This window comes from Macaca mulatta, chromosome 1, assembly GCF_049350105.2.
Source record: "Macaca mulatta isolate MMU2019108-1 chromosome 1, T2T-MMU8v2.0, whole genome shotgun sequence".
Taxonomy (NCBI): domain Eukaryota; kingdom Metazoa; phylum Chordata; class Mammalia; order Primates; family Cercopithecidae; genus Macaca; species Macaca mulatta.
The window spans coordinates 60,192,164-60,217,896 of record NC_133406.1 but is presented as its reverse complement, the minus strand read 5'-3'; the positions used below and the strand labels follow the sequence as shown (position 1 = coordinate 60,217,896).

At 38.3% G+C, this 25,733-nt stretch overlaps 1 protein-coding gene and 1 long non-coding RNA gene across 44 annotated transcripts in view; one reads left to right on the top strand and one right to left on the bottom strand.

Moving 5' to 3' along the window:
* PPP1R12B (protein phosphatase 1 regulatory subunit 12B) overlaps positions 1 to 25,733 on the bottom strand; it is a 247,708-nt gene that overhangs the window by 41,360 nt on the left and 180,615 nt on the right. Inside the window, exons 1-2 of one of the 43 annotated variants that reach the window (XM_078003471.1) lie at positions 17,879 to 18,018; positions 17,517 to 17,744 (exon numbers count right to left, since the gene is read on the bottom strand). The exons of 39 other annotated variants lie outside the window; for them this stretch is intronic. In XM_078003471.1, the coding sequence (XP_077859597.1) occupies positions 17,517 to 17,618 (102 nt within the window). In that variant the 5' untranslated portion in view covers positions 17,619 to 17,744; positions 17,879 to 18,018. Of the gene's footprint in view, positions 1 to 6,660; positions 6,812 to 17,362; positions 17,745 to 17,878; positions 18,019 to 25,733 lie in introns of those variants that run through there. 3 more of the 43 variants (XR_013417866.1, XR_013417865.1, XM_015120039.3) reach the window with 3 other exon arrangements.
* Positions 569 to 11,483, top strand: LOC144341184 (uncharacterized). The gene is made up of 2 exons (XR_013417969.1): positions 569 to 1,463; positions 11,316 to 11,483. It is a non-coding gene; the product is annotated as an uncharacterized LOC144341184 (long non-coding RNA).

Sequence of the window (25,733 nt, the reverse complement as noted above, 5' to 3'; positions counted from 1 at the left end):
CTACACAAAGGTGACTTAGCCCTAGTTCACACTTCTTTGTATGCCATGACTCACTAGATTTGAGGTATTAGGGATAGCATCTTTTTAAACTAGAAGTTAGCAAAATGTAAAATGATCAAAAACTGCTCCAACTCCCCACCCAACTAACTAACCAAGCTTGTGTTCTAGGAATGACTATCACTGACTTTCTATGTGACATTTGGCCTCCCTGGATCTCAACATTCATTCTATTAATTTCCTTCAGTTCACAAACTCCCAACCTTGCCCTGAGTGAATACTGCAACTACAAATAAACTACAAATATGAAAACTCAGGAGACTTCCTCAGTTTCTCCCAGATCGCTAGTGAAAGCAGAAGAGTAAGGGAGAGGGGAGAAAGTCCCATCCTAGTCCCTAGGATGCTGGTTTAAAAACAAAAAAAAGTAGGTACTCTTGAGGTCTCAAAAGAAAGGAGTTTTATAGATACAACCAGTATGCTTGGTCATTGTAAACAAATCAAACAACAAAAAGTGCTTATGTCTGTGTTTGACATTTACTTTTTACTGTAGATGACCTTTACCCTCCTATCCCTTCTTCTTCTTCTTTTTTTTTTTTTTAAAGAACTCTGGCAAATAAAAATTCAATTGGTTTAAATAAACTTAATTATTTCCTTTTATGAAGTGTTACAGAACAACAAAATCTTCAAGACAGACAAGAGGAGGAAGAGAAACAAAGGTCCAATAATCTACAAAATGGATAATGAATTCTTGAACTTCTGAGGAGTCACTCAATGACACTGTTTTGCATTAAACAGTCCCTGGAAGCCACTGGTTTGTCAAACAACATAGCAGGACAACCCAACACACCACACCCTACAGCTGTCCAGGAGAAGTATACAGTGACAGCACATGTGACTAAAGAGGACTGAATAGAGTCACCCTGATAAATGATGACATTTCCTCATGGAATCTGTCTTTAAATCAGGGGTTATACTCATCAGAATAATCCTGCACACTTTTGCAAACTGTACATATCCTAACCTTAGTACTGGAGATTCTGTTTCAGTAGGTCTAGAATGCAGCCTTCCTATATGTATTTTTAAAAAGTACCCCAGGTGATTCTGCTGTACAGCCCTGGTTAAATACCACTGGACTAAATGAAGGTTTTTGAACATGGAGATATGCCCCCATTTGAGGTAGGGGAATCATTAGGACTCATTAAGAAAAGTATATGGTATATTCTCATACAGTGAGTTGAGAATCCTGAAAGTTGGAAATCTAAAATTCAGGACAATTCCAGGCATTTTTTCTGTTCCACATTTATATATCTAATCTCTAGTGGCACTCATATGTATACCCCACACTATCAATGCCTACTTTCTCAACTTTACCTGAAGTTTTTTTTTCTTGATGTCTTTTTTCAAAAAAGAAACTACATTTTAATCACCTCTCAAGAACTAACACATATATAGGGCTGGGTGCAGAGGCTCACACCTGTAATCCCAGCACTTTGGAGGCAGGAGGATCACTTGAGCCCAGAAGTTCAAGACCAGTCTGGGCAACATGGCAGGACCGCATCTCTACAAAATAATTTTTTAAAAGTTAGCTGGGCATGGTGGTGTGCACCTGTGATCCATGCTACATGGAAAGCCGAGGCAGGAGGATCACTTGAGCACAAGAGGTCAAGGCTGCAGTGAGCTGTGTTTGTGCCACTGCACTTGAGCCTGAGTGACAGAGTGAGGCCTTATCTGAAAACAAAACAAACAAACAAAAAGTATGCAAGTGAAGCTGAGATCCTGGGCTATGGGCTACTCATTAGCTTTGTGAGAAGACCTAGCATCTGGGTGAATTAAAATTCATGGTCCAGGAAAACTATTTATTGTGACATGTCAAATACTTGTGAATAATTGAGCCTGAACTCCATACCAGCAAATGCAAAACATTTTATTGTATTTAAGAACCCACTGTGTGCAGAGCCCTGTAGAGGAGGCACTGAGGAAGAAGCAGAACAAGTTGCATGACAGAACCAGGAGAGCACTGTGAACGTAATTAACAAGTTCACCTGAAGCAATGCTGTATACGGAGATAACAGTGGTAACCCATTGGCCCCAACTAAGAAAACCTCCTAAAAGATATGAGTTTTGGGAGGATCATATTAGAGAAACACACACAAACACACATTTTTTTTTCTGATAACAAAGACCCAGAAGAGATACACACGTTTTTTTAAAAACCATATTGTTATGGAGGGAACGTTTCACTAAAATTCCATCTTATTCCTAATTATATTTTTAGTACCTACAGGGCCAGAACACGATAGGCGTTCAATAAACACTCACTGAACTGAATTGCTAATGCTCTGAGAAGTGTGATGGTCTTGGCTAGACCTGAGTTCTAATTTCTGCTCTGACATCTAGCAATATGACCTTGGCAAGTTACCACTTATTCTAACAGTAAGAATCAACTGTGATAACTACAAGGAAGTGAACTCTTAAAATGTCAGCTTCCCCCTCACCATTCCTCTGCTTTCATTTTTTAAATTGTAAGAATATTGTATTACGCCAGGTGCAATGGTTCACGCCTGTAATACCAGCACTTTAGGAGGCTGAGGCAGGTGGATCACTTGAGGTCAGGAGTTTGAGACCAGCCTGGCCAACATGGCAAAACCACATCTCTACGAAAAATACAAAAATTAGCTGGGTGTGGTGGCACATGCCTGTAGTCCCAGCTACTTGGGAAGCTGAGGCAGGAGAATTGCTTGAGCCCAGGAGGTGGAGGTTGCAGTGAGCCGAGATAGCGTCACTGTACTCCAGCCTGGGTGACAGAGTGAGACTCTGTCTCAAAAATAAATAAATAAATAAAATATTATATTGGCTATTGACGCTGGTTAGAGTACCAAGTTAAAACTTTGTACCTTTGGTTCAGGGAATTGAGTCCACATGTAACCAAATGGAACAATAATTTAGAAGACCATTTAGCTTCTCTCAGTGTTTCTGAGTAGAACAGCCTTCAAACTATACCCTTCATATGGGGGTAGCATTCTTGACACTCTCTTCAAAGATATACTTTCCGCATCATCTTAGGTATGGAAAAATGACCTGTTTACAATCATACTGGTCCCTTGGGCCTTCTTTATCTTCCTCCTATTGAACTAGGAGCCCATTTCTCCATGGTGTGCACAGACTGAGGCCTAACTTTCTGACAATTAAATCATGCTTTTTTGCTGACTTTTTCTTGAAATGTGAAACCTCACTTGAGTTTTTTTGTTTGTTTGTTTGTTTGTTTTTAGTTTCTTCTTTGTAAATATCCTATTTGTTGGGTAAGATTTTACTATATCTTTAGATTTAAATTCTGCTGTGTAGACTCTGGTAGCTGCCTCTATGGTGACGAAACAAGTTTTTGTTTTTGTTTTTTTTTCCATTAAAACAGGGAAATTAGGATTTTACCAGGCATCAATCTTAGCCATTATCTATAAATCAATGCATGCTAATAATTTCCATTACTTTACTTTTTTAATGACATTAATGCTTTTCATTTAAAATGTTCTGGAAGCACAATTAAGCCAAGAAAGTTCTCAGATATATGGCTGCATAGTATGGCTGTGTATACCATATGACCTTCACTGAGGAGGCTGACATAAAACACAAACATTTAAAAATTGAAAAACACAAAAAACAGGTTAGCACTATCAAGCAGCAATCAGAAAAAGCCCAGAGGGTTCCTGGATATGAAACGGCAGATTCCACAGGGTTTTCAAGAGGCCTAGATTAATTTTTCCACAAATGACAGCACATGCAGGAAGATAATGATAACACTGCTCACACTTGTGATTGCCATACCAGTTTTTGTCCCTATTGGCTTACTGTAGGAGGTGTTCCCTACAGCCACCTAGGAAGTTGATGACCTACACTCTTACTTCTGCTTGCCAGGAGTAAGTGAAAGCAAACATCATAGTCTGTTGTTTATTAGCTTTTAAAGGCTTGTTAACATCCCTTGTTAACAATTTACTTTTGGGTAACCTTTTATAAAATGTGTAGGTGATGAGTGATCCAGCAGACAAGGTGGTAGACAATTTACCTAGATCCAGATATTAGAGAAAACAGAGCTTGCGAGTTAGTCCTCGATCTTTCCTCACTACCTCTAATTCCCTCCAGCTTTTACCAGACTTTTGGAGCTATGTGGAATCCTTTTTTTTTTTTTTTTTTTTTTTTTAAATATTATTGCCTTCAGGGGCTAACCTTAGCAATGTCCTAGGAAAATCAACCTACCAATTAAAGGAGAGCATATAAACCTCCTAAAACCTCAGAGATTAGTGAGATTTGGATGCAGCAGAGGAAACACAGTTACCTTAATACAAACAATATTATTTCAAAAAAGGAAGAAAACTGGACTTCTAAGGGTGAATTATTCTCATTGTAATTGAAATGGTTTCCTTTCAGGTTTTTAGTCTAAAAAGAGTAAGGCAAGATAGCTTAAAAGTATATAGGGTTTAATGTTTAATTCCCCCAATTCTGATAAAATGGCTTGGGTTTTTAGATCATACTTCCTAATTTTCACTGGTGGAATACCTCTAGAAACTATTGTTTTGCTTGGCTTCTTGATACCCTAGATAATCCGGGGTTTGATGAAAAACACTAGTTGGATTTAGGGAGAGAGAAGTTGGGGTTTCTTGGGTAAAGAAGCAGAGTGGCTGGATTGATGCAGAAGACTTAACTTTAATTTTTTCTCTTCATCCTCCTGTCATTCAAACTAAGCACAGATCAAATCAACTGTTAGGCTAACACGACTTCATTCAAGAAAGCTGACTGCCAATCCTGCAGGGAGACTACTGAGTAAATCTAGAGGAGATAAGACAGAGTGGTAGTTTGCCTAAGTAATCTCAGGGGAACAGTGAGCCAGGAAGTGACATCAGAAGAGGCAAGCAAAACATAGGGTAGGGAAATGAACACTGAAGCTTCTCCCAGAGAAGAGGATTCTAAGAGGTCAGCTGAGTGGGCAGGAAATAAGGGGAAGTCCTAGAACACAGGGCCAAGGGACTCCAGCCAAATCAATGATCCTTTAGAGGCTAGGAATGTGGACTCATCTTATCTATGCTCTGGCAATGGTCCCATCCTTCCATTCTCTCTCCTCTGTACACTCCCTCTCTCTTCTCAAAAACAGAAGTTAGTCTGCTCTGTAAGTAGAGTCTGAATAGCTTATCTGCACATGATGATATCATATATTTTAGAAAAGGCATGAATCTTTTCTCTAATTGGTAGGTTAATTCACAAATTTATTATGCTGTATGCTCTAATCTGGAAGTCTTAGAACTTCTATAAGTATTTTTGTTAAAGATTGTTTTGCTCTACCTTCTACTGAAGACAAATCATGGCCACTAAAATGAGACTGTCTGGTGTGTCTGAACTAGATAGACTGTTCAAAGAAGGAATTACTTTCACAGCTTTTATGGTCCTACTGGGGACAACAGATAATGTGAATGAGACTCTGGAGAAGAGACTAAAAGCTGCTCAGAAACCAATATGAATACAGAGAGTAGAGGTAAAAAGAATGATTAGCTAGATAGACCATAGTTTTAAAAATGTCCCAAAACTAAGAAGCAGACTTCTTCCTTTCATACCTCTTGAAATTCTCCCATAATAATCTCATTGCTTGGACCTGTTTCTAATAAAAGAACAGAATGAAGATCATCATTAATTCAGATGGCAATCTTAGAAAGGGACAGAAACCAGACTGGTTTTCATTTGTGAAATGTATAGGGCCCTTAAAACACCAGAGACTGGCTTAGAAAAATCCCCACAAAAGCTTTCAACTTGAAAGTTATCAGGAGTTCAGGAAGGCACATAATTAAAACCAAACTCCTTCTACCAAGTTTAAAATAAAATTGTGGCTCAGGAAAGCTGGGCCCAAGGGAAAGGAATGAGACCAAGTCACATGTCTGCTGCCAAGGCTGAAACTGGTTTAACTCATGTTCCTTTTGGAGTCATGGCTTGACCCCACAGTGATGGGAAAAAACTTCTATTTACATTTTCTCCCAAAGAGGGACTAAGCAGAAGGAACATTTTATATTATGTTCTTGTGTACTAGCTGAGCCAGGGGAAACAATTTGAGCTATTCTGGGACGGCCTACAGAGAACCATCTTCTTTCCCTTCAGTGTTCTCAGAATATTGACTGATGATGAACAAGCCAATGATGTGAGTGTGGCTGCAGCAAGGACCCTTCAAATTTTCAGAGGTACTGCAAACCTAATCACAGTCTGAGTTAATTGCAAAATAGTATAATTTTGTAACTTTTAAGAATCATTCTGGTTTCATACATACGTCCAAGAGAGACTAAAGTTTTCCAGCCTTCTATCTTAAGGGAAAATATTTCTTCATAATTCAAACAGACAAGATTCTTAGGAAACTTGAAATAAAGAGAATCTACCACTTTCTAACTTTGAAGTGAAGCCTGAACTGTTCTAGTAATTTATCTGGGGATCCTGCATAATCTGGAAATAAATGTGAGGGTGGAACAAGAACTTCCAAGATTTATGCAAAGATGTGACAGTAGAGGACAATGATAATGAGGCCTATGCTGTTTTTCTACATCAAAAAAATTAATACCATCAAATTTTCAATTTCATTAGTTTCCTATTGCTGCCAAAACAAAATTTAGTGGCTTAAAAACCCATTTATTATCTCACAGTTTTGTAGGTCAGAAGTCTGCACAGTTCTGCTGGGTTCCCTCAAGTTTTCAATGGTCTGAAATCAAGGAGTCTGCTGCTGGCTTTTATCAGGAGCATCTGGGGAAGAATCTGCTTCAAGCTCATCCAGGTTGTTGGCAGGAATCCAGTCCTGTGGGGTTTCAGGTACCCACTGCCTTTCAGGGTACTGGCTGCTTACTGCTTGCAGAAGCTCCTACATTCCTTTTCACATGGCCCTTCTGATTTTCAAACCAGCAATGAAGCATTGAGTTCTTTTCGCACTTCACATTTCTCTGGCTTCCCATTCCATCATCTGCTGAGAAGGCTCTCTGCCTTTCCAGGCTCATGTGATTAGCTCAGGCCCACCCAGGAAAACCTCCCTAACTTAAGGTCAACTGTGCTATGTAACATAACAATCATGGGAGAGCTATCTTGTCATACACGTGGGTTATAGAGATTAGGCGAGGACATTTTGGGGAGGCATTTTAGAAATTCCAACTATCACAAGGATCTCCCTTAAAAAAAATGGTCAAATTTATCTGTAATATCCTAAAAGAAACATCCACAGTACACGGCCTCTCAGCTGCACTAGGTGATTGCATACATTCAGAATCAGGGCAATACCAAAAGCACTGTCTTATACAGGGAAAAAACAGGCGTCCATGTGACCTGCTATACATATGTGTAAGAGAGCACACTTCCACGGACACATTAACTTTTAAAAGCAAATATTAAATCACATATGTCTTCATCATATTATATGTCTTGATTTGTCTTTACCAACTACTTAATACATATAGAACAAAAAGTTAAAATAGTCAAATATAGTACTTACATTCAGTTCATATTATAAATATTTCTGAAAAATCTCATATGCCAGATTGTGACTACCCTATCAATTTAAGGCATGTAAAAATGATATCATGTAATGTCACCTCACATATTGCAGTACATGTCACTATATTTTAAAAGAAAAACCATTAAGTTCATTAAATGATAGAAATAGACTCATCTTTTGTTGTCTCTATTGCGCTACCTAATATTATTAGAATTTTAAAGCTCTCAGCATCTATGCAGACCTGTACCTCCCTTTTGTGAATATTCCCAGCTTCTGAAGAATTTCTGGATCTTTTGGGAACTCATAAAATGCACTCATTGTAGAAGGAAATATATGGATATACTAAGGCCTCCATAAAATATCTAAGGCAAACCATTTTATATTTATAATTTATAAACTCTTGTGATTCATAAACGCATTTGCAGGCTCAGGCATATTTTCCATCTAGCCTTTCACATGCTGTGTACTATACGGGATGAAAATGACCAACAGGGGAATGAGGAGCTCTAAAACTTGTGTGGCTCTAGCACATGCGTCACATTTCTTACATTTAATATCTATATTTACTTTCCGCATAGCTTGGAGTTTTAGGTTCACACAGATGTGTATGGCCATCTGAAACTATGAAATACATTAAGATGGTTTTAAAAAAAAACATAGCCTCAGTGAACACCTGAGAAAAGAAGCCTGATCAGTCCCTCAAAATATTGTTAGAATACAGCATAGAGTGTATCGTACATTTTAAAAGTCCTTATTTAGGCCTTAAATCCCACTGTTTGAGTTTTACTCCATTTCTCTAATTGAGATTCCAGGTCTCTCCCCACTAGTCTGTCAAGGCTCTTCAATAGATGACGTTACGGACCACCATTATACCTCTTTAGGAAGTAAGCTTTCCATGAAGCCTGGGAAGAGATGGATTTTTTCATATGGTAAATGTCACAGTCCAGCAGCCTGTTTGAGTAGCAGTCACTTTAATTTTATTTACTAGGCTGTGAATCAAAACTTTTACAAACGAATTAGTGAGGCTCTCCAGACCTCACATTTCATGAGGAAATAAATATTAATACTTGGGACCTAAGTAACATAGGGTGGAACTTTTTATTTCTGAGTAGCTTCCACAGGCTTTTTCTCTTTTGATTCCCACAAAAAACAAAATATTAACTCACACATTTTGGAGCGACAGATATACTAGCAAATTGCAATAAACAGGAATCTGAATTGACTTGGGAAGATCTATGGTTAGCCTTCATGTTAGAAATAAGATTCGCAAGTGTGTGGCCTCTCAGTCCTTTCCAGATGGCTAAATGGGATAGGAGCAGAGAGATCAAATCTCAGGCAGCAGCATTTATTCCCTGCATTTACATTAAGCACCTGTATGTGCCCAGCCTTGTGAGTAGTACTTAGAGAAGTAAAATCGACAATTACAGAATCTAAGACATGGCTCTTTGATCTCAAAGAGCTCTTCTTTGTGGAGGTAAAATACACACACTCATAAAACAAATAAGAGTGTAATTCAAGAAAGTAATTGATTAAATGCAATCAAATGTTAGACCATCTAGTACATGCAGTAAATAAAAAGGGGTAGTTAGGAAAGGGAGAGACCGATACTGACTAGATATTTTCGGCAAGGAGATAATGGAAGGAACAGGAGTTTGAGGCTGCAGTGAGCCATGATGGTGCTACTGCACTCCAGCCTGGGTGACAGAGCGAGACCCTGTCTCCAAAAAAAAAAAAAAAGAAAAAGAAAAAGAAAAAATTCTGACTTTTTACTAATCTAGGTTTGTCTGTTCCTGTTATTCTGTTACATTTTTCCTTGAAATAGCTTTTGTTGTCGCCATCTCTCTTTCCAAGTCAGATTCAATAGTCAGGGATACCGGTAACAATCTAGGAGCTATTTAAAGAAAAGACAGTAGTTTCACTGGAACAGCTACACCCCTTACTGGTTAAGGCTGAGGCTCTTGATCCAGACTGCTGGCTCCAACATTTACTATGTGATCTTACATGATTACTTAACTTCTCTGTTCAGTGTCCTTGTCATTAAAATGAGAAAATGGTACTTGGTGTTTATGGTTATCGAATGTATTAAATAAGACAATACATGTACGTGCTTGGTACAGCACTGACGAAGAGTAAATATTCAATAAATGTTAGCTATTGATATTACTACAGTTCTCCCTATTTTTTTCTGTTCTCTCTCTTGTCCCTCTTTGGTCTTTTGGTTCTCCCAATGCTTGTTGGCTGCAAGAGGAATAAGCTCAAATAAATTCCTCAGCACTCAAAGGGTTTTGATTATTTGTAGATTTTGATTATCCAGGCTAATTCCTACTTCCCTTTCTAATCTACAAACATTTAAGGTCATTATTTTACTGTCTGGATGGATATATGTCCTTTCAGACAACCAACCATGTAAAGTTGATTTTGGAAATCAACGCAAAACATTTTTTAAAATGCTGTAATACACTCCCACATATTTTACAATTTTATTCAAATCTAGAATATTTAACTTTTTACAACTTTTAAAATAGCCACTTGCAATTTTATGCACAACTCCCATATGAAAACGCTGCTTTCATAATGAACTATGAAGGGTTAAAGTCCAGACACACTTTCAGTATCTTTATCTAATCATGTCACTGGTAGAACTCTTTCCATGCTGTGTAACCAAAGAAGGCTGTTGGATTTTGGAACTGTTATGAGAACTAACATCCCAGTTGTGGATAACCATCACCAACTGCATGATAACCAGGTCGAGAATGGAATAAAAAAAGAGGCTTAAAAGAAATAAAAAGCTGATGAAAGCTAACTCTGATTGTTTCCCTTTGGTCTTCTTACTGTAATGAATTGCCAGCTCACCCAAATATTATCAGATTAAGAAAAGAAATTAAAAACCAATGCTGAATAGGAACTATTCCAAACTTTAAAAATAATCCCTTGTCACACAGCTGGTTAGGTACTGAAAACAAAACTAGAACCCAACACAAAACTCATAACCAATTGACCCTTAACTAATCTAAATTTCTGAATCCTTTGAGAACTGAAACTTATCACCGTAACATAAGTTTGACCACAATACCTCTGAACAAAGAAACCAGATACAAGACCTGCTGTTTTCCTCTATGTGATTCCAGTGGTGATGGAATAGGAAAGAACCATTAGAAAAAGAAACATATCTCTTATCTGCTTGTGGTTACTCCTCTCAAGGTTTACTCTCAGCCCTTCCTTATGTTACATCTACTCCTTAGACAAGCTCACCACTCTTAGGGCTTCAATCACAAATATCAGTATTTTTAGCCCATAATTTTCTAAGTGTCAGACCAACTACTTTCTGGAAATCACTATCTGAATGTCCCAAAGTACCTCTAATTCAACATATTAAAAAGTGAAACCATTTCCCCACTCAACAGCATTTAGCCTCCTGTGTTTGCCAACTCAATTTTGTCACACTATTTTTTTTTTCTTTTTGAGACAGGGTCTCGTTCTGTTGCCCAGGTTGGAGTACAGTAGTGCAATCATGGCGCACTGAAACCTCGACCTCCTGAGCTCAAGCTATCCTCCCACTTCAGCCTCCCAAGTAGCTAAGAGTATAGGCACATGCCACAATACCTGGCTAGTTTTACAATTTTTTGAAGAGACAAGTCTTACTCCATTGCCCAGCCTGGTCTCAAACTCTTGGGCTTAAGCAATCCTCCCATCTCTGCCTCCCAAAATGCTGGAATTACAGGTGTGAGCCCCTGCACCTAACCCTTATCATACAATTTTCTAACCAGTCACCTAAACCAGAGACCTGGTAGTCACTCCTGACTCTGCCCTATCTCAGGCTCATCCTTATCCCCATTCTATCAGTCCGTGTCTTGTCAATTCTACCTTCTAAACAACTGAATGCTTCTCTGTACTTCCCAGAAAAAAATCTCTGCCCAGGCCCTTAACATTTCTCACCTGGAATACTGCAATCAAGGGCCAATGACCTGATCACATCCTGACCCTCCCTCCCAATCCAGCTTCCACAGCTGCCAAAGTTATTCTCTAATATGCAATTCTGAGCACAGCAACTTTACTTCAAATCTTCATTCCTTTATTCTTTATCCACAGGATAACTCCCCAAATCCTCAAAATTACATACTAAGCCTCACATGACCTGGGTTTGCTAAGCCTCCTGCCTCATTTCTTATTACATTTCTAAATATATCTTTCGTTCTAGCCACACCGATATGCAGCTCTCAGAATAATGCCATTATGTTCTCATATTCTTTTTCTACCTTTGTAATGTACTGTTTCCTTCTTCTTTGTCCATCTAGCTTCTATTGTTCTCCAAATATCAGGCTAGTGTATTAACCACATGGCTGATCTAAAACACCCTGAACCTATGTCTTTATTAGAAAATTCACCTCCCTGGTGTTCTAATTCTTGATTTTCTTAATCTCCCCAATTAGACTGCCAATCCTTTGAGGGCAGGAACTGTGTCTTTCATTTATGAATTCCGGTGTCCAGTATAAAGCCTACTACAAAGCAGACACTCATAAAATGTGGGAGGATTCACAATAGGGCAGGTGGCTTTGATACACATTTATCATGAAACTAAAAATTAGAGTAGAAGGGCAGGACACTGCTTGCAGGAAAGAGAGCTGATGCCTTCGAAGCTCCCAGTCTCTCTGGTCAACAAACCAAGACTTCAGATGCCATCTCCTCCAGCTCTACGTAGAATATGAGTGAACTAGGCCACTCTCTACCTAGAATTCGTGTAATGGGTCCAAATGAGAAAGCTACTTTTATTCCCACAGGTTTGACTGTTCTAGGAGGATTCCTTGGGCTGAACAATTACTGCTATTGATTTTCCTTGAGTGAAATAAACCCCCCCCCCCAAAAGAATACATTCATGGTTTTAAATAGGCAGAAAAAAATGGTTAACAGATTGTACTCCTAATTAGCATTGTTCAACCAAGTGTTTCTCATTCCATGACAATGGATTATAAAGTGGAGTAAAAATGGATTCCAGATTGGTAGTGCATCAGATGTAGTGTTGGATGTATACAGGATACGATAATATGCTAAATAAATGTTTGGTACTTGTCAGAGGAGGGCACAAAGCACATGCAAAAAATAATTATCAACACTGACAGTCTGGAAGGCAAAGAGGCAGAATGCCTCCAGCCTGCTAACTAAAGTTGCTATGCAGACAAGCTCTCAAGAAGGCAACAATACTTTATCATTCAATTATTTACCAAATGTACCCTAATTAGTTTGTAGGACTGGTTATAAAACAAAGCTAATGGATTAAATGTTCCCTTTATGTACATTAACGGTTGACTGAAAAATATTATGTAAAATCTTTGGGTTTTTTTTGTTTTTCTTTGTCATTTAAAAAAATTGAGATGTTAGAACTGAAGGAATAGCAGTCCAGACTAAATGGGAACATGCTACTGATCTTGCTTTATAAATGCAGGTTAAATCCTATTATAACAAATACCAACACAATGAAAATGTGCCTAATTAAAAGATTCCCAGGGTTCATGTGATGACCCACTTACTTCAAGATTTATTCAATATAATAAATATCAGATAAGCACTACAATTTGGACATCCTCTAGTATTTTCCTTTAACTATGCCCTGTATCAAAAAAATTTTAAATTAGCAAATAATAAAAATTTGAGAATATTGACCAAAGATTACCTGGCTCTTACTTTTAGGATGATTTAAAAATGCAAAATCATCTAAATTGAGTAGTTCCTAATTTACAGAATTTATAAACGTTAGACCCAATAATATAACACAGTGATTAAAAATCAAGAGCTAGAAGTGTCTACTGTATTTGTAGTTCAGAATTTTTTCTTTAACTACAAAGACTAAGAAAAATAATTTTTTTTAACGTTGTAAAATTACTGTCAAAAGAAAGTTTTACTACTAATTGTATGAACCCAGCATCTTATATTAGGGTTGTTTCACGGTATGAGAAAAGAGACTGAGCTTTCAAATACTCATCAATATCTACCTGGTGTGGTTCCCATTAGAAATGCAAGTGAATCTGGAAGTTTTTCCGCCTTTCCTAACAAATCAGAGATGATCAGAGCTGTTACTAAGGGAACTCCTCAACTTTTAGACACAAAAAAGATGCCGAACTAATGGAAACTTCATATGAAAGCCAAAAGTAGCAGTAAAAAAAATTATTTCATTATTTAGGATTAACAGAGACCAAAACAGCAATATTAGGAGCATACCACTTATAATAGTCATTCTTAGTGTCGGTAGGAGCGAGTGAAGGCATGCCAAAAGGATGGATGAAATTCTCTCTAGTGAGGAAGAGGGATGCGTTTGTTTGTTTGTTTATATATATATTTATTTATTTATTTATTGATGGAGTTTCGCTCTTGTTGCCCAGGCTGGAATGCAATGGTGCAGTCTTGGCTCACTGCAACCCCTGCCTTCCGAGTTCAAGCGATTCTCCTGCCTCAGCCTCCCGAGAAGCTGGGATAAGGGATAACAGGTGCCCGCCACCATGCCCAGCTAAGTTTTTGTGTTTTTAGTAGAGATGGGGTTTCACTATGTTGGCCAGGCTCGTCTCGAACTCCTGACCTCGTGGTCCATAAGGCTTCAGCCTTCCAAAGTGCTGGGATTACAGGTGTGAGCCACCGCGCCCAGCCGGGATGTATATTTTAAAAAACCATGTTTAATAGCATAATTTTGTGTTCAGAGAATTAAAAATATTTATTATTTTCAAAATACAAACTAGAGAAGGTAAACAAAAATCTTCTTGGCTGGTGAGAACATGCATTACCTTCCACATATGAGTGATTTTTCATTAGGGAGTATATTGGTATACTCCCTACACATAATCTCAAGGCAAACATTAGATTTTTATATTATTTAAAAGAGTCATAGGTTTACTGAGTATAGAAACACTGAACTATGAAAAGTATCAGCTGCTGTTATTAGTTTAAAAGTAAAGGTATATGATAAAAGTTTGTTTTCTAGTCACTGAAAAATCATCCTGCCTTTTGTTTTCTCAAGTTAAAAATAATAACCTGTTTGACTTACAGTTTATAGTTTGCCTTTACTACTTCTTGAACATTTGACGAAGGGTATGGTGTCCAAAATATTCTCTCCATGTGAATAGCTATTATTTTAAAATTCTCTCTAAGGATATTTTCCTTATATGGGGGCATTTAATATTTAGCCCTGTTAACAACACTCAAAAAAGAATCAAACTTTTAAATGCTGGCTGAAATTTCAATCCTCTGTTTTGAAGAATGTTGGATCAGGGGCTGTCCCTCTGTAACTCTGTGCCATCTCTAGAAGAAACTGTATGTATGTATACAAACAAGTCAAAGAAGTTTGAACGAGGACAGTTAAGAGAGCTCTCCTTAACTCTTAAATGCACTGAACTCTGAAATGCACACAGAAACTCCCCAGTATCTCTACTATAAAGACTCAAGCATTTCCACTTTAAAGAGAAGTATGAAGACCCTGAAGCCCGCAAGATCTCAGGCTCTGAGGGCTCCATGGTCCCAGATGACATGGTCTCAAATGACTGGGATTTGAGAACCAGGCACAGGAGATTCAGTTATGGCCTGTCAATTCCCTCCCTTGGCCTATAAATACAGCTTTCCTCCTTCCTGCAATTTCGGTTTCCTGTGTCTCCATCAAGGATAAATTTTGGACTCCCACAGCTACGTAAGCTTTTAACTGTCATATTTGCCCTAGCATGTTCTTAAACTTGACCTTCAAATATATTTGAGATGTACGCCAATGTTGCTGCGAATATGGGGTTTTAGAGTCACCGAGCGCGGTGCTTTAATCAAGGCTCTGCTGCTTACTAGTTGAGCAATGCTGGGCAAGCCACTTCTTTTCTGTGTATCTCAGTTTCCTCATATGTAGAATAGGGATAGCAATACCCACCTTTCAGGGTGGCTAAGGATCAGCCAGTTACAACCAGGTATCAAAAGGCATATGAGCACAAGAACACCATCACAAAACCAGTTGTTAAAGAACAATCAAAATCAGTTTTTAAAGAGTAGCCTAATTAGTTGGACATGAGAGAAAATGAACTAGGCTAGGGAGATCTTAAGAGATGAAATCTTCATTTTATAATTTTATAACCAGTCCTTAGTGTCAGCAGCCACCAAATGAGTCTTGCATATCTTTCACTCTGACGTTAAAGACATAAGCAACATAATGGAACATGAGTGGTATATGAAAATCAACATTCTCTTTAACATAGTCTCAAGCCATTTGGACACTGGAAGTTGGTTAGAGTAAGTTGATGCTATTGTAGGAATCCACATCCAGTGACCACTAATATTGGGAAGCAGTCTCTTATTAAGCCATCTATGTTTTAGTTTCCTATAATTCAGATTTTCTCCCACTGTGACCTCTGTCTAAAAGGCAGGAATGAGGGGTTGTGAAACAAGGGTAGGGAGGTTGGATGGCAGCTGTTAGAAGTGAGACAAGATGAAAGCAGTACCTAACTCTAAGAAAGCAAAGGAAAAACAGAAAGGGAAAATGGGGGAAGGTCACCAAACAGGTAATTGTTGGTTGCTCACCACATTGCTCTGGGAGCTTTGGTTATAGTGGTGAAGAGACATTAATAAGGGGCTCTTTACAACTAAAGGTACTACTGAGTATATGAGGGAAGGGAGCAAAGATAAACACTAACTGAAGTAAAGTGTCCAGTTTTGTGGACCTCGATTGGTAGCCACCAAAGAATACCCAATAGCTAGTGGGGTGAAAGCATTCTGTGGCTCCTTGGGAAAAAAAGGTACCAGTCTACATGTTGAAGAGACACTCCTGGAACTCGATGACAGTAACATATATATTGGAGCCCCTCTTGGTGCTCTCACAAAAACTTGTGAATAAAATAACTTTGTAACAATATCCTTTGGTATTCTCATCCTTAGCTGAGGTCTTAGACCAACAGAATTACAAATTCTACTACATGGTAATTGATACTGGTAAGACAGACATTGAAAATGGATACAAAATAATTGAAAAACAAAACAAACAAACAAAAAAACAACCCCACACTAATCTATCCAGGCTTCTTGCAAATTTTCTCCCTGTAGCTCCCTAAATAAGGAAGCTATGGCCATCCTTCTTCTTACTCTGTATATACAGCAAAGCACAATCTAGTTCCCGAAAAAGTAACTGCTATATGGCCTGCTACCTAATATGCCCATCAGAACTTCTCGTCACTTGCTATTGGTAGCAGTTCTTGCTTTTGTCAGCTTCCCACAGGGGAAGACACTAAATTAGATGCAAATGCCCATATGCAAATCACTTCATTGAGACATTCATTAGAGAAAATGGAGAAAAGTCTCAAATTGTTCTACCTAGGACATCACAAATACCTCCATAGAAGTAGTTGTCAATGGCCAACAGTTAGTTAGTTCTTGGGCTTTTAAGCAAGAAATTTCCTGAAGGTACTTGGTGATTAAGGAGTAAAGTTTCAAGTGGTCATAACTCCTTGCTCATTTTGGTCTTTCTCACAGACAGACATACAAAATAGGCAAAGACATACTCTACCTCACATACATACATACACACACAAATACACCACGGAACTTTCACAACTGAAGTTTAATGTATATAGTTTTGTGGCCATTTCGGAGGTTTTTCTCTTGAAACATAGTATTGATCCATAAAACACAAGAAAGGCAGTGACTAAAATAGCCGTAGAAATTAAGAAAAGCCTCGTAAGATAAAGTGATAAGGACTGTAAAATCTTACTGTCAAGCAGTTTACAATTGATAGTTAAAAGCTAAAAGGCAGAAACTACAGCCTGACATATTTAAGTCTGCTTTTACTTAAGACTGTATTAAGTATTATGAACCATAACCCCTTGCAGAGAAGCTTACAGGGTCTTTACTTGCAAATTTTCTTTTTTCCTGTACCGATTCCCATATGCTCTGAAATCCCTTTGCTCTAAACCTAACGCCCCAAGTTATATATATATATACACACATACACACACACATCCTCTACCTTTGACCCATCTATGAACATATGTAAATAAAAAATGCTGCTTACTCGGAGTGTCTTGGCAGTCGGGGAAGGAGATGCTGGGGGAGAATCAGACTGAGATTTCCTATTCCGAGTGAATTCTTTACTTCGGGTATATAAAGAGGACATGGTTCCTCAGGATGCAGATAGACACTCAACCACTGGATTCTTCACACAAAGCTGGGAAATTTCCCCTGTAGGTTACCCTCACAGAATCTCTCCTTTTGAGTTGATGCAAGATGACTTTGGATAGAACTAAATAAAGGATAAAAGCAGCCCTGTAAATTATAGTCTTGAGCTCTGAACCAGTCCCCAGTTCCACAGAGTCTGAGTTCCATCAATATTTTCAATTCAGTTTTGACCACAGGTTCTCAGGACTGGTAGCTTACCGTAGAGGGTATTGTGCTGAGCAACACCTTTTATGCCTAGATTGAGTCCTTGATTCTCCTCAAAGGACACTTCTTATTGAGGCTTGCTCTCCAATAAAACCTGAGTCTAGGTTCCTGATGACACCAGATTAAATTCCAGAGGAAAGACGACCTTGGATCCTGCCGACAGCGAGTCTGGGAACAACTACTATCACTTTATCCAGAGGGAAGAAATACAAATCCTGTGGAAACCATGCTGTCTTTCCTTAGCTTGACTCCACTGGACTGTAAGACATTTGGAACTACTATGATAAAATCAGGTCAAACAACTTAAAAAACAAAAACAAAAACAAAAAGATAAATAAGGAACCAAGAGTTTATAAGAAGGAAGCAGTCTGAGGAAGTCAAGTTTCCCTAAGTCCTCCCAGACGAAGCTGCTTTTACATATAAACACTCACAGTCATACACACATCTTTTCCCCTCCCCTCTTCTATTTTCTGACATTCCAAATCCCTATTCGCTCAGTGAGGAATGCTGGAGAGGAGCCAAGGGCAAAGATTCACTTTCAACTCAGAATTCGGGTTGCCACTTGTAGGAGGAAAAGAAAGCCTGCCAGCTTCTAGGAATAAAGGGAGGCTCTTTGGGGGCATGCTGAGGGGCAAACTTCACCAACCTTCCAGTGTGCCCTGCCTCAGAGAAGGCAGAAGTCTCTAAAACTGATTGCTCTGAATACTATGAGAAGGGGGATTTTTCAACTTCTAGATCTCTTAAGTAACAACGCTCAGACAGAAAAATTAGTCAAAGCACCTCCAGGCCTTTAATGTTCCATTTTAATGAGATGCCATTCCTGTTGCACCATGAGGAAGCAAACCGAAGCTCTGGCTCACTGCAAAGAAAGTTCTCTGTCCATTACAGACCTTACTGGCTGGATCTGTAAGTATAAAGCTTACCAGAGTTTCCTAAGATGCCACAATCAGGGAAAATGACAATGGAAAGGGGTATAAAGGTGAGGGAAAAGAAAGAAGGGTCAGAAATGAAGAGAGAAAATAGACAGTAGTGCAACTGCAAGACTACAGGACTCAGAAGTACAGGAAAATGAAATTAAAAAGAGAGGAATTTATTTGCATAGTGTTGAAGGATTTTCGGATTTGACCTGGAAGAAACATCTAAAATTTAATCTTTTGCACTCTGTTGTTACCACTACACTAACCAAAATTTCTAGGCCAAATGCTTTCTAAGCCAACGGGTTTATCCCCGAAGTAACAACTCTCTTTTCTCTGGACTCTTGGAAACTCTATCCTGCTTTCCCTTCTTTCACATGAAATTTATACTTTTTACTTCAAACTTTCTCAACATGCTATTCTTTTCCCTCTAATTGCTTTGACAACTTCTTTATTCCTGGGATCAATTTTGTGAAATTAAATCAAGGGAAGTGATCAGCTACTTGGAAGTTGGTCTGAGGAATATAGGTTGAAAAGAGTTTTACAAACTCATTCTTTTAGGTTGGGAATGAATCAGAACCCCTTTATTAGGGGTCCTGGAAATTATTTAGTCTTCCTTAAGAAGACTGATCAATTCTATCATAAACCAGAATACACTATGTCTCAAAGGCCAACTGTTGCCAGGCGCAGTGGCTCATGCCTATAATCCCAGCATTTTGGGAGGCTGAGGTGGGTGGATCACATGAGGTCAGGATTTCGAGACCAGCCTGACCAACATAGTGAAACCCTGTCTCTACTAAAAATACAAAAAATTAGCCAGGTGTCATGGGGGGCACCTGTAGTCCCAGCTACTCGGGAGGCTGAGGCAGGAGAATTGCTTGAAACATTGAGGCAGAGGTTGCAGTGAGCCGAGATAGTGCCATTGCACTCCAGCCTGGGCAACAAGAACAAAAAAAAAAAAAAGTGCCAATTATCTTGGGAATTCAGATCTTATATGATGTATATTAAGGATATAGCTTATATAACTAATCTCATCAGATAAGGTGAGTCTCCATTAGATCTTTTCACTTAAAGAAATACTGTTGTAAACCTAAATACTAACATTCCCATGCTTGGTAGCATGATTGGCTAGGGAAAGCTTAGTGATACTTTTTTGTTATGGTGAATGAAACTCACCGGTTTACATTATTCTTTAAAGACATGGCAAGAACAACTTGATCAGACACAGTTTCCTGACCTGTTTCTGTAAGGTTCATATAGTGATTTCACACTCCCTGGCAATTAGAGAGGGATGTAAACCTCTTTTACTCCAAACTGGCCTCTCTGTCTTTTTTTTTACTTCTATCTTACGTCCACTTCTAGAAAGTAGTAACAATAACAAACTCTTTTATATTTTATGAAGTGTTTTAACATATATTATCTCACCTGATCCTCTCAACCACACTGAAAAGTATACCACCATACAGTCATGCCTTACATAACTGATGTTTCGGTCAACAAACCACATATACAATGGTGGCTGCATAAGACTATAATGGAACTGAAAAATTCTTATCACCCGGTATTTACTATACTATATTTTTAGTCATTATTTTAGAGTGTACTTCTCCTTCTACTTATATATATAAAAGTTAACTGTAAAACTGCCTTAGGCAGGTTCTTCAGGAGATATTCTGAAGAAGGCATTGTTATGATAGGAAGTGACAGCTCCATGCATGAAGACCTTCCAATGGGATAAGATATGGAAGTTAAAGACAGTGATACTGATAATTCTGACCCTGCATAGGCCTAAGTTAACATGTGTGTGTCTTAGTTTTTAACAAGAAAGTTTTAAAGTTAAAAAGAAAAAAACAGATAAAAGCTTATAGATTAAGAATATAAAGAAATATTTTTGTAGACCTGTATAATGTGTTTGTGTTTTAAGCTAAGTATTACTGCAAAAGGGTCAAAATGTTAAAAAATTTTAAAAATGTATAAAGTAAAAAAAGTATAGTAAGCTAAGGTTATTTATTATTGAAGAAAGAAAAAACTTTTTTATAACTTTAGTATAACCTAAGTATACAGTGTTAATAGTCTATAGTTGTGCACAGTAATGCCCTAGGCCTTCACTCACCACTTGCTCACTGACTCACCCAAAGCAACTTCCAGTCCTGTAAGGTGCATTCATGGTAAGTGCCCTATACAGGTATATCATTTTTAATCCTTTACACAGTATTTTTATAATACCTTTTCTCCGTTTAGACACACAAATACTTATCATGTTCCAGCTCTACAGTACTCAATATAGTAACATGCTGTACAGGTTTGTAGCCTAGGAGCAATAGGCTCTACAAAATAGCCGAGGTGTATAGTAGGCTGTACCATCTAGGTTTGTATTAAATTCACTCTTTGATGTTTGCTCAGGGACGAAATTGCCTAACAACTCATTTCTCAGAATGTATCCCTGTCGTTAAGGGACTTGTGACTATATTACTATCTTACAGATGAAGAAAGTGAAGTTCTGAAAGGTTAAGTGTCTTGGCCAAAGGCACACAGCCAATAAAAGGGGAGCAAAACACAACTGCCTGAAGAATAAACTTTGGTTGATTAAAGTAAAGTAAAAACAGATCTGAAAAGATTTACCAATTCAAATCCTTCAGTAAAATTCTGGGTATTTGAGACACTTGCAGGAACACATCATATATACAGAGGAACATAGATAAATTCTCCAGAAAGCTGAATGTAAGCTCTTTTTTTCTTCATTTGTCTTTTTGTAGATTTAATTTTTTTTCAACACAGCCAACAAGCATTTATTGTTCCTTGCTGACTGAAAAGACATTAATTCCCCTGTGAAAACAAGAACTGAATGGAAATATTCTTGACCACAGACTTCTACAGGATGAGCTTTGCAAACAGCCACTTGTTTAGAAAATAACTCATTCCAGATAAGCAGGATAGGATGTTGAGTTCATCTATTTTATTTCTTGTGGGTAAAAAAGAGGGAGGAAAAAAGTCTATAAACTTTAGGGTGAAGGCCGGGCGCGGTGGCTCAAGCCTGTAATCCCAGCACTTTGGGAGGCCGAGGCGGGCGGATCACAAGGTCAGGAGATCGAGACCACAGTGAAACCCCGTCTCTACTAAAAATACAAAAAATTAGCCGGGCGCGGTGGCGGGCGCCTGTAGTCCCAGCTACTCAGGAGGCTGAGGCAGGAGAATGGCGGGAACCCGGGAGGCGGAGCTTGCAGTGAGCCGAGATCGCGCCACTGCACTCCAGCCTGGGCGACAGAGCGAGACTCCGTCTCAAAAAAAAAAAAAAAAAACAAAAAACAAAAAACAAACAAACAAAAAAAAAAACTTTAGGGTGTTATTATAACTGAATTAAGAGCCCCAGGTAGTCAGCTCAACAGAGTTTCCAAAAAATATAAGAACTATCAAACAGAAGAACTGCATATGTTTGTTTTTGAGATGGGACACATCTAATGTGTGAATAAGCCAATAAAATGCCTCATGATGTGAATCCTAATCATTGACTCTCATTGATTCAATTCTCCCAAAAGTTAGTAAAGGAAGAAATTAATGAACCAGTTAAGTAATTTCTACTTTTTCCTCTTTTTATTTTTTAAATTGAAAAATCCTAAATGGCATGGTTTAAGGGTGATGTTAGATAAAATGCTCCCCAGTGATGATTTCCAATGTTAGCAATATAGCACAGTACAGTACACATGGTTTGGGAAGGGTATGGATTTGAGGTCAGATATCCTGGGTTGAAATTCTAACCCCTGCTTAACTGACTGGTATGATCAAGTTCTTCAGCCTTATTGAATCTTATTTGGTTCATCACCCAAAATAGTGATAAGGATGCTTATTTACAGAATTGTTATATGGTTTAGGACACACATACACACACACACACACACACACACACAAAATCATCCATCACAGTGCCTAGCATGTGGTCATGTTCAATACATGGTCATTATCACAAAAAATGCTTGGTTAACACGCACATGCATGTATAAAATATATGTAAGAATCTAAATGAAACCCTGAAGCAAAGAGCTTAAATATCAATTTTTATATTCTATGCACTTATTTTCCTTGTGATTATGTAAAAGGTTACTGAAAAAGACGTCAGAATCTCCTTTTCAAATGCTTTAAGAAAAAACTTATCTCTACCTATCTTTCTCCTTATCTCTTCCCAACTTTCCTTATTTCTTAGAAGGCAAAGCCCTGGCAATAAGAGGAGGGTACAGTGGTGAGGCAGTAGCCTGGTCTACTTGGGTTTAGTTAGAGGATTGGCTTTACACAAGGGACTGAGCAAATAAGTAAACATATTGAAAACGGCAACTAGGTTTCTCATTGTTGGAGAAGGCAGGCATAAATACAAAAAAAAAAAAAAAAGGAAAGCTAGAAAGAACCCTATGTTGGTATGTAGGAATTGAAGGTATTGGTATGAACTTATGATTTTCAATATAGATAGATAAAGAAATAAAGATGTAAACATACGTGTATATTAAGCAAATGCATCCATACATATGTCTTTCCTAGCTCTGTCCACTGAAAGGGGCCTGGGAAGAGCAACACTCCAGCAGCATTTAGCATGCCTAGTGCCCAGATTATTGTTTCTAAATGCCACTTTCTACTAAGAGGAACAGGGCTCCCTGGAGAAATGGCTAATTCCAGAGCTGGGGCAAGGAAACAAAATGAGCCCGATATCTTGTGCTAGAAGGTGAGAAAGTTCTCAAACAACACTTAAATGATATGACATAAGGACACAGAAGCCTGCTTAAAAAGCCAAACCTGGGATAATAAGAGCATCAAAATGAATAATGATAGCAACGAATTATAACCCACTGACTAGGAACCCCTGAGTAGACATTGATATAAATAAATGAATGAAAAGAATAAATGGGAGGAGAACAGGTTCTTGCTTACAATAGAATGCCTACTAATAAATATAGAAGGAGTAATAAAGTTAGAAAAATTACCATTTGGCAACCATGACTATAAAATCAATCCAAGAAAGAAGTATTAATGATATTCAAAGTAGTGGGTAAAAGTAGAGACTCTAGTACTTACTAGAGTCTACTTACTAGACTCCAAAAGTTGGAGTTTACATAATCTCAAAGTATCACATCACACAACATTTACTAATCACAAAGGAGGAAAAACTAACTACCATGGAGAAACCTGGCAGATGTCATCTCAATTCAGCGATCAAAGACAAGACCACTAGTAACATGACAAACTGATAGCATGAAATGAGAAGAGTATAGTATCACTTCTATGACATTGTGGCCAAAAATGCATAAACTGGGTCTAATCATGAGAAAACATTGAATAAACCTAAACTGAGGGACATATATGACTGGCCTGCTATCTTCAAAAATACCAAGGTCGGCCAGGCGTGATGGCTCATGTCTGTAATCTCAGCACTTTGGGAGGCTAAGGAAAGCAAATCTCTTGAGCCCAGGCGTTCAAGATTAGCCTGGGCAATGTCACAAAACCCCATCTCTATCAAACAAACAAACAAACAAACAAAACAAAACAAAAAATCCAAAATTAGCAAGGCAAGGTGGCGCCCACCTGTAGTCCCAGCTACTCAAGATGCTGAGGTGGGAGGATCCTCTGAGCACAAGAGGCAGAGGATGCAGTGAACTAAGATCACACTACTGCACTTCAGCCTGGGCAACATAAAACAAAACAAAACAAAACAAAAAAAACAAGGTCATATAAGTCGAGGAAAGTCTAACTAGAGATACACAAAAATTGGGTATAAATAGTGATCCTGGATTGGATCTGTCTGCTCCAATGGACTTTATTAGGACAACTGGTAAAAATGTGAATGTGTCGCGCCTGTAATCCCAGCACTTTGGGAGGCCAAGGCGGGCAGATCACCTGAGGTCGGGAGTTCGAGACCAGCCTGACCAACATGGAGAAACCCCATCTCTACTAAAAATACAAAATTAGTGGGGTGTGGTGGTGCATGCCTATAATACCAGCTACTCAGGAGGCTGAGGCAGGAGAATCGCTTGAACCTGGGAGGCAGAGGTTGCGGTGAGCCGAGATCACGCCATTGCACTCCAGCCTGGAAAACAAGAGTGGAACTCCATCTCAAAAAAAAAAAAAAGTGAATGTGATCTCTACATAAAGGATATACAGCAATTCTTTAATCTATTCTTGAAATATTTCTATAAGTTTAACAGTGTTTAAAAAAAAACAGAGTTTTTTCATCTCACTACAGTGAGAAAGGGGCATAAGGAAGTGACTTTCTTTTTTAATTCCTAACAACTTTTGAAAGATAGTCTCTCATTACAGAGGACTCTAAGATTATATGTTCACCAAAGAATTGGGTTTGCTAATGGAAGCAGGTAGTCACTTGAGCTAAAGGTACAATGAAACTCATTGTTAGGTTATGAATCAATTTAGTGGCCACAACCAGATCAATAAAAAGTGAATAAACAGAATAGCAAATGCTGGAATGCATTACACATAGTAGACTAAGGTATAGGTATGTTTTTGTCAAAGGTATTTGAACCAGAGGCACTCCATCTTGAATGGGGGCTGGGTAAATAAGGTTGAGACTTACTAGGCTGCATTCCCAAGAGGTTAAGGCATTCTCAGTCACAGGATGAGATAGGAGGTTGGCACAAGATACAGCTCACAAAGACCTTGCTGATAAAACAGGTTGCGATAAAGAAGCCAGCCAAAACCCACCAAAACTAAGATGGTGACGAGAGTGACCTCTGGTCGTCCTCATGACTATTATACACTAATTATAATACATCAGCATGCTAAGAGACACTTCCACCAGTGACAAGACAGTTTACAAATGTCATGGCAACATCAAGAAGTTACCCTATATGGTCTAAAAAGGGGAGGAACCCTCAGTTCTGGAAATTGACCACCTCTCTCCTGGAAAACTCATGAATAATCCATCCCTTGTTTAGCATGTA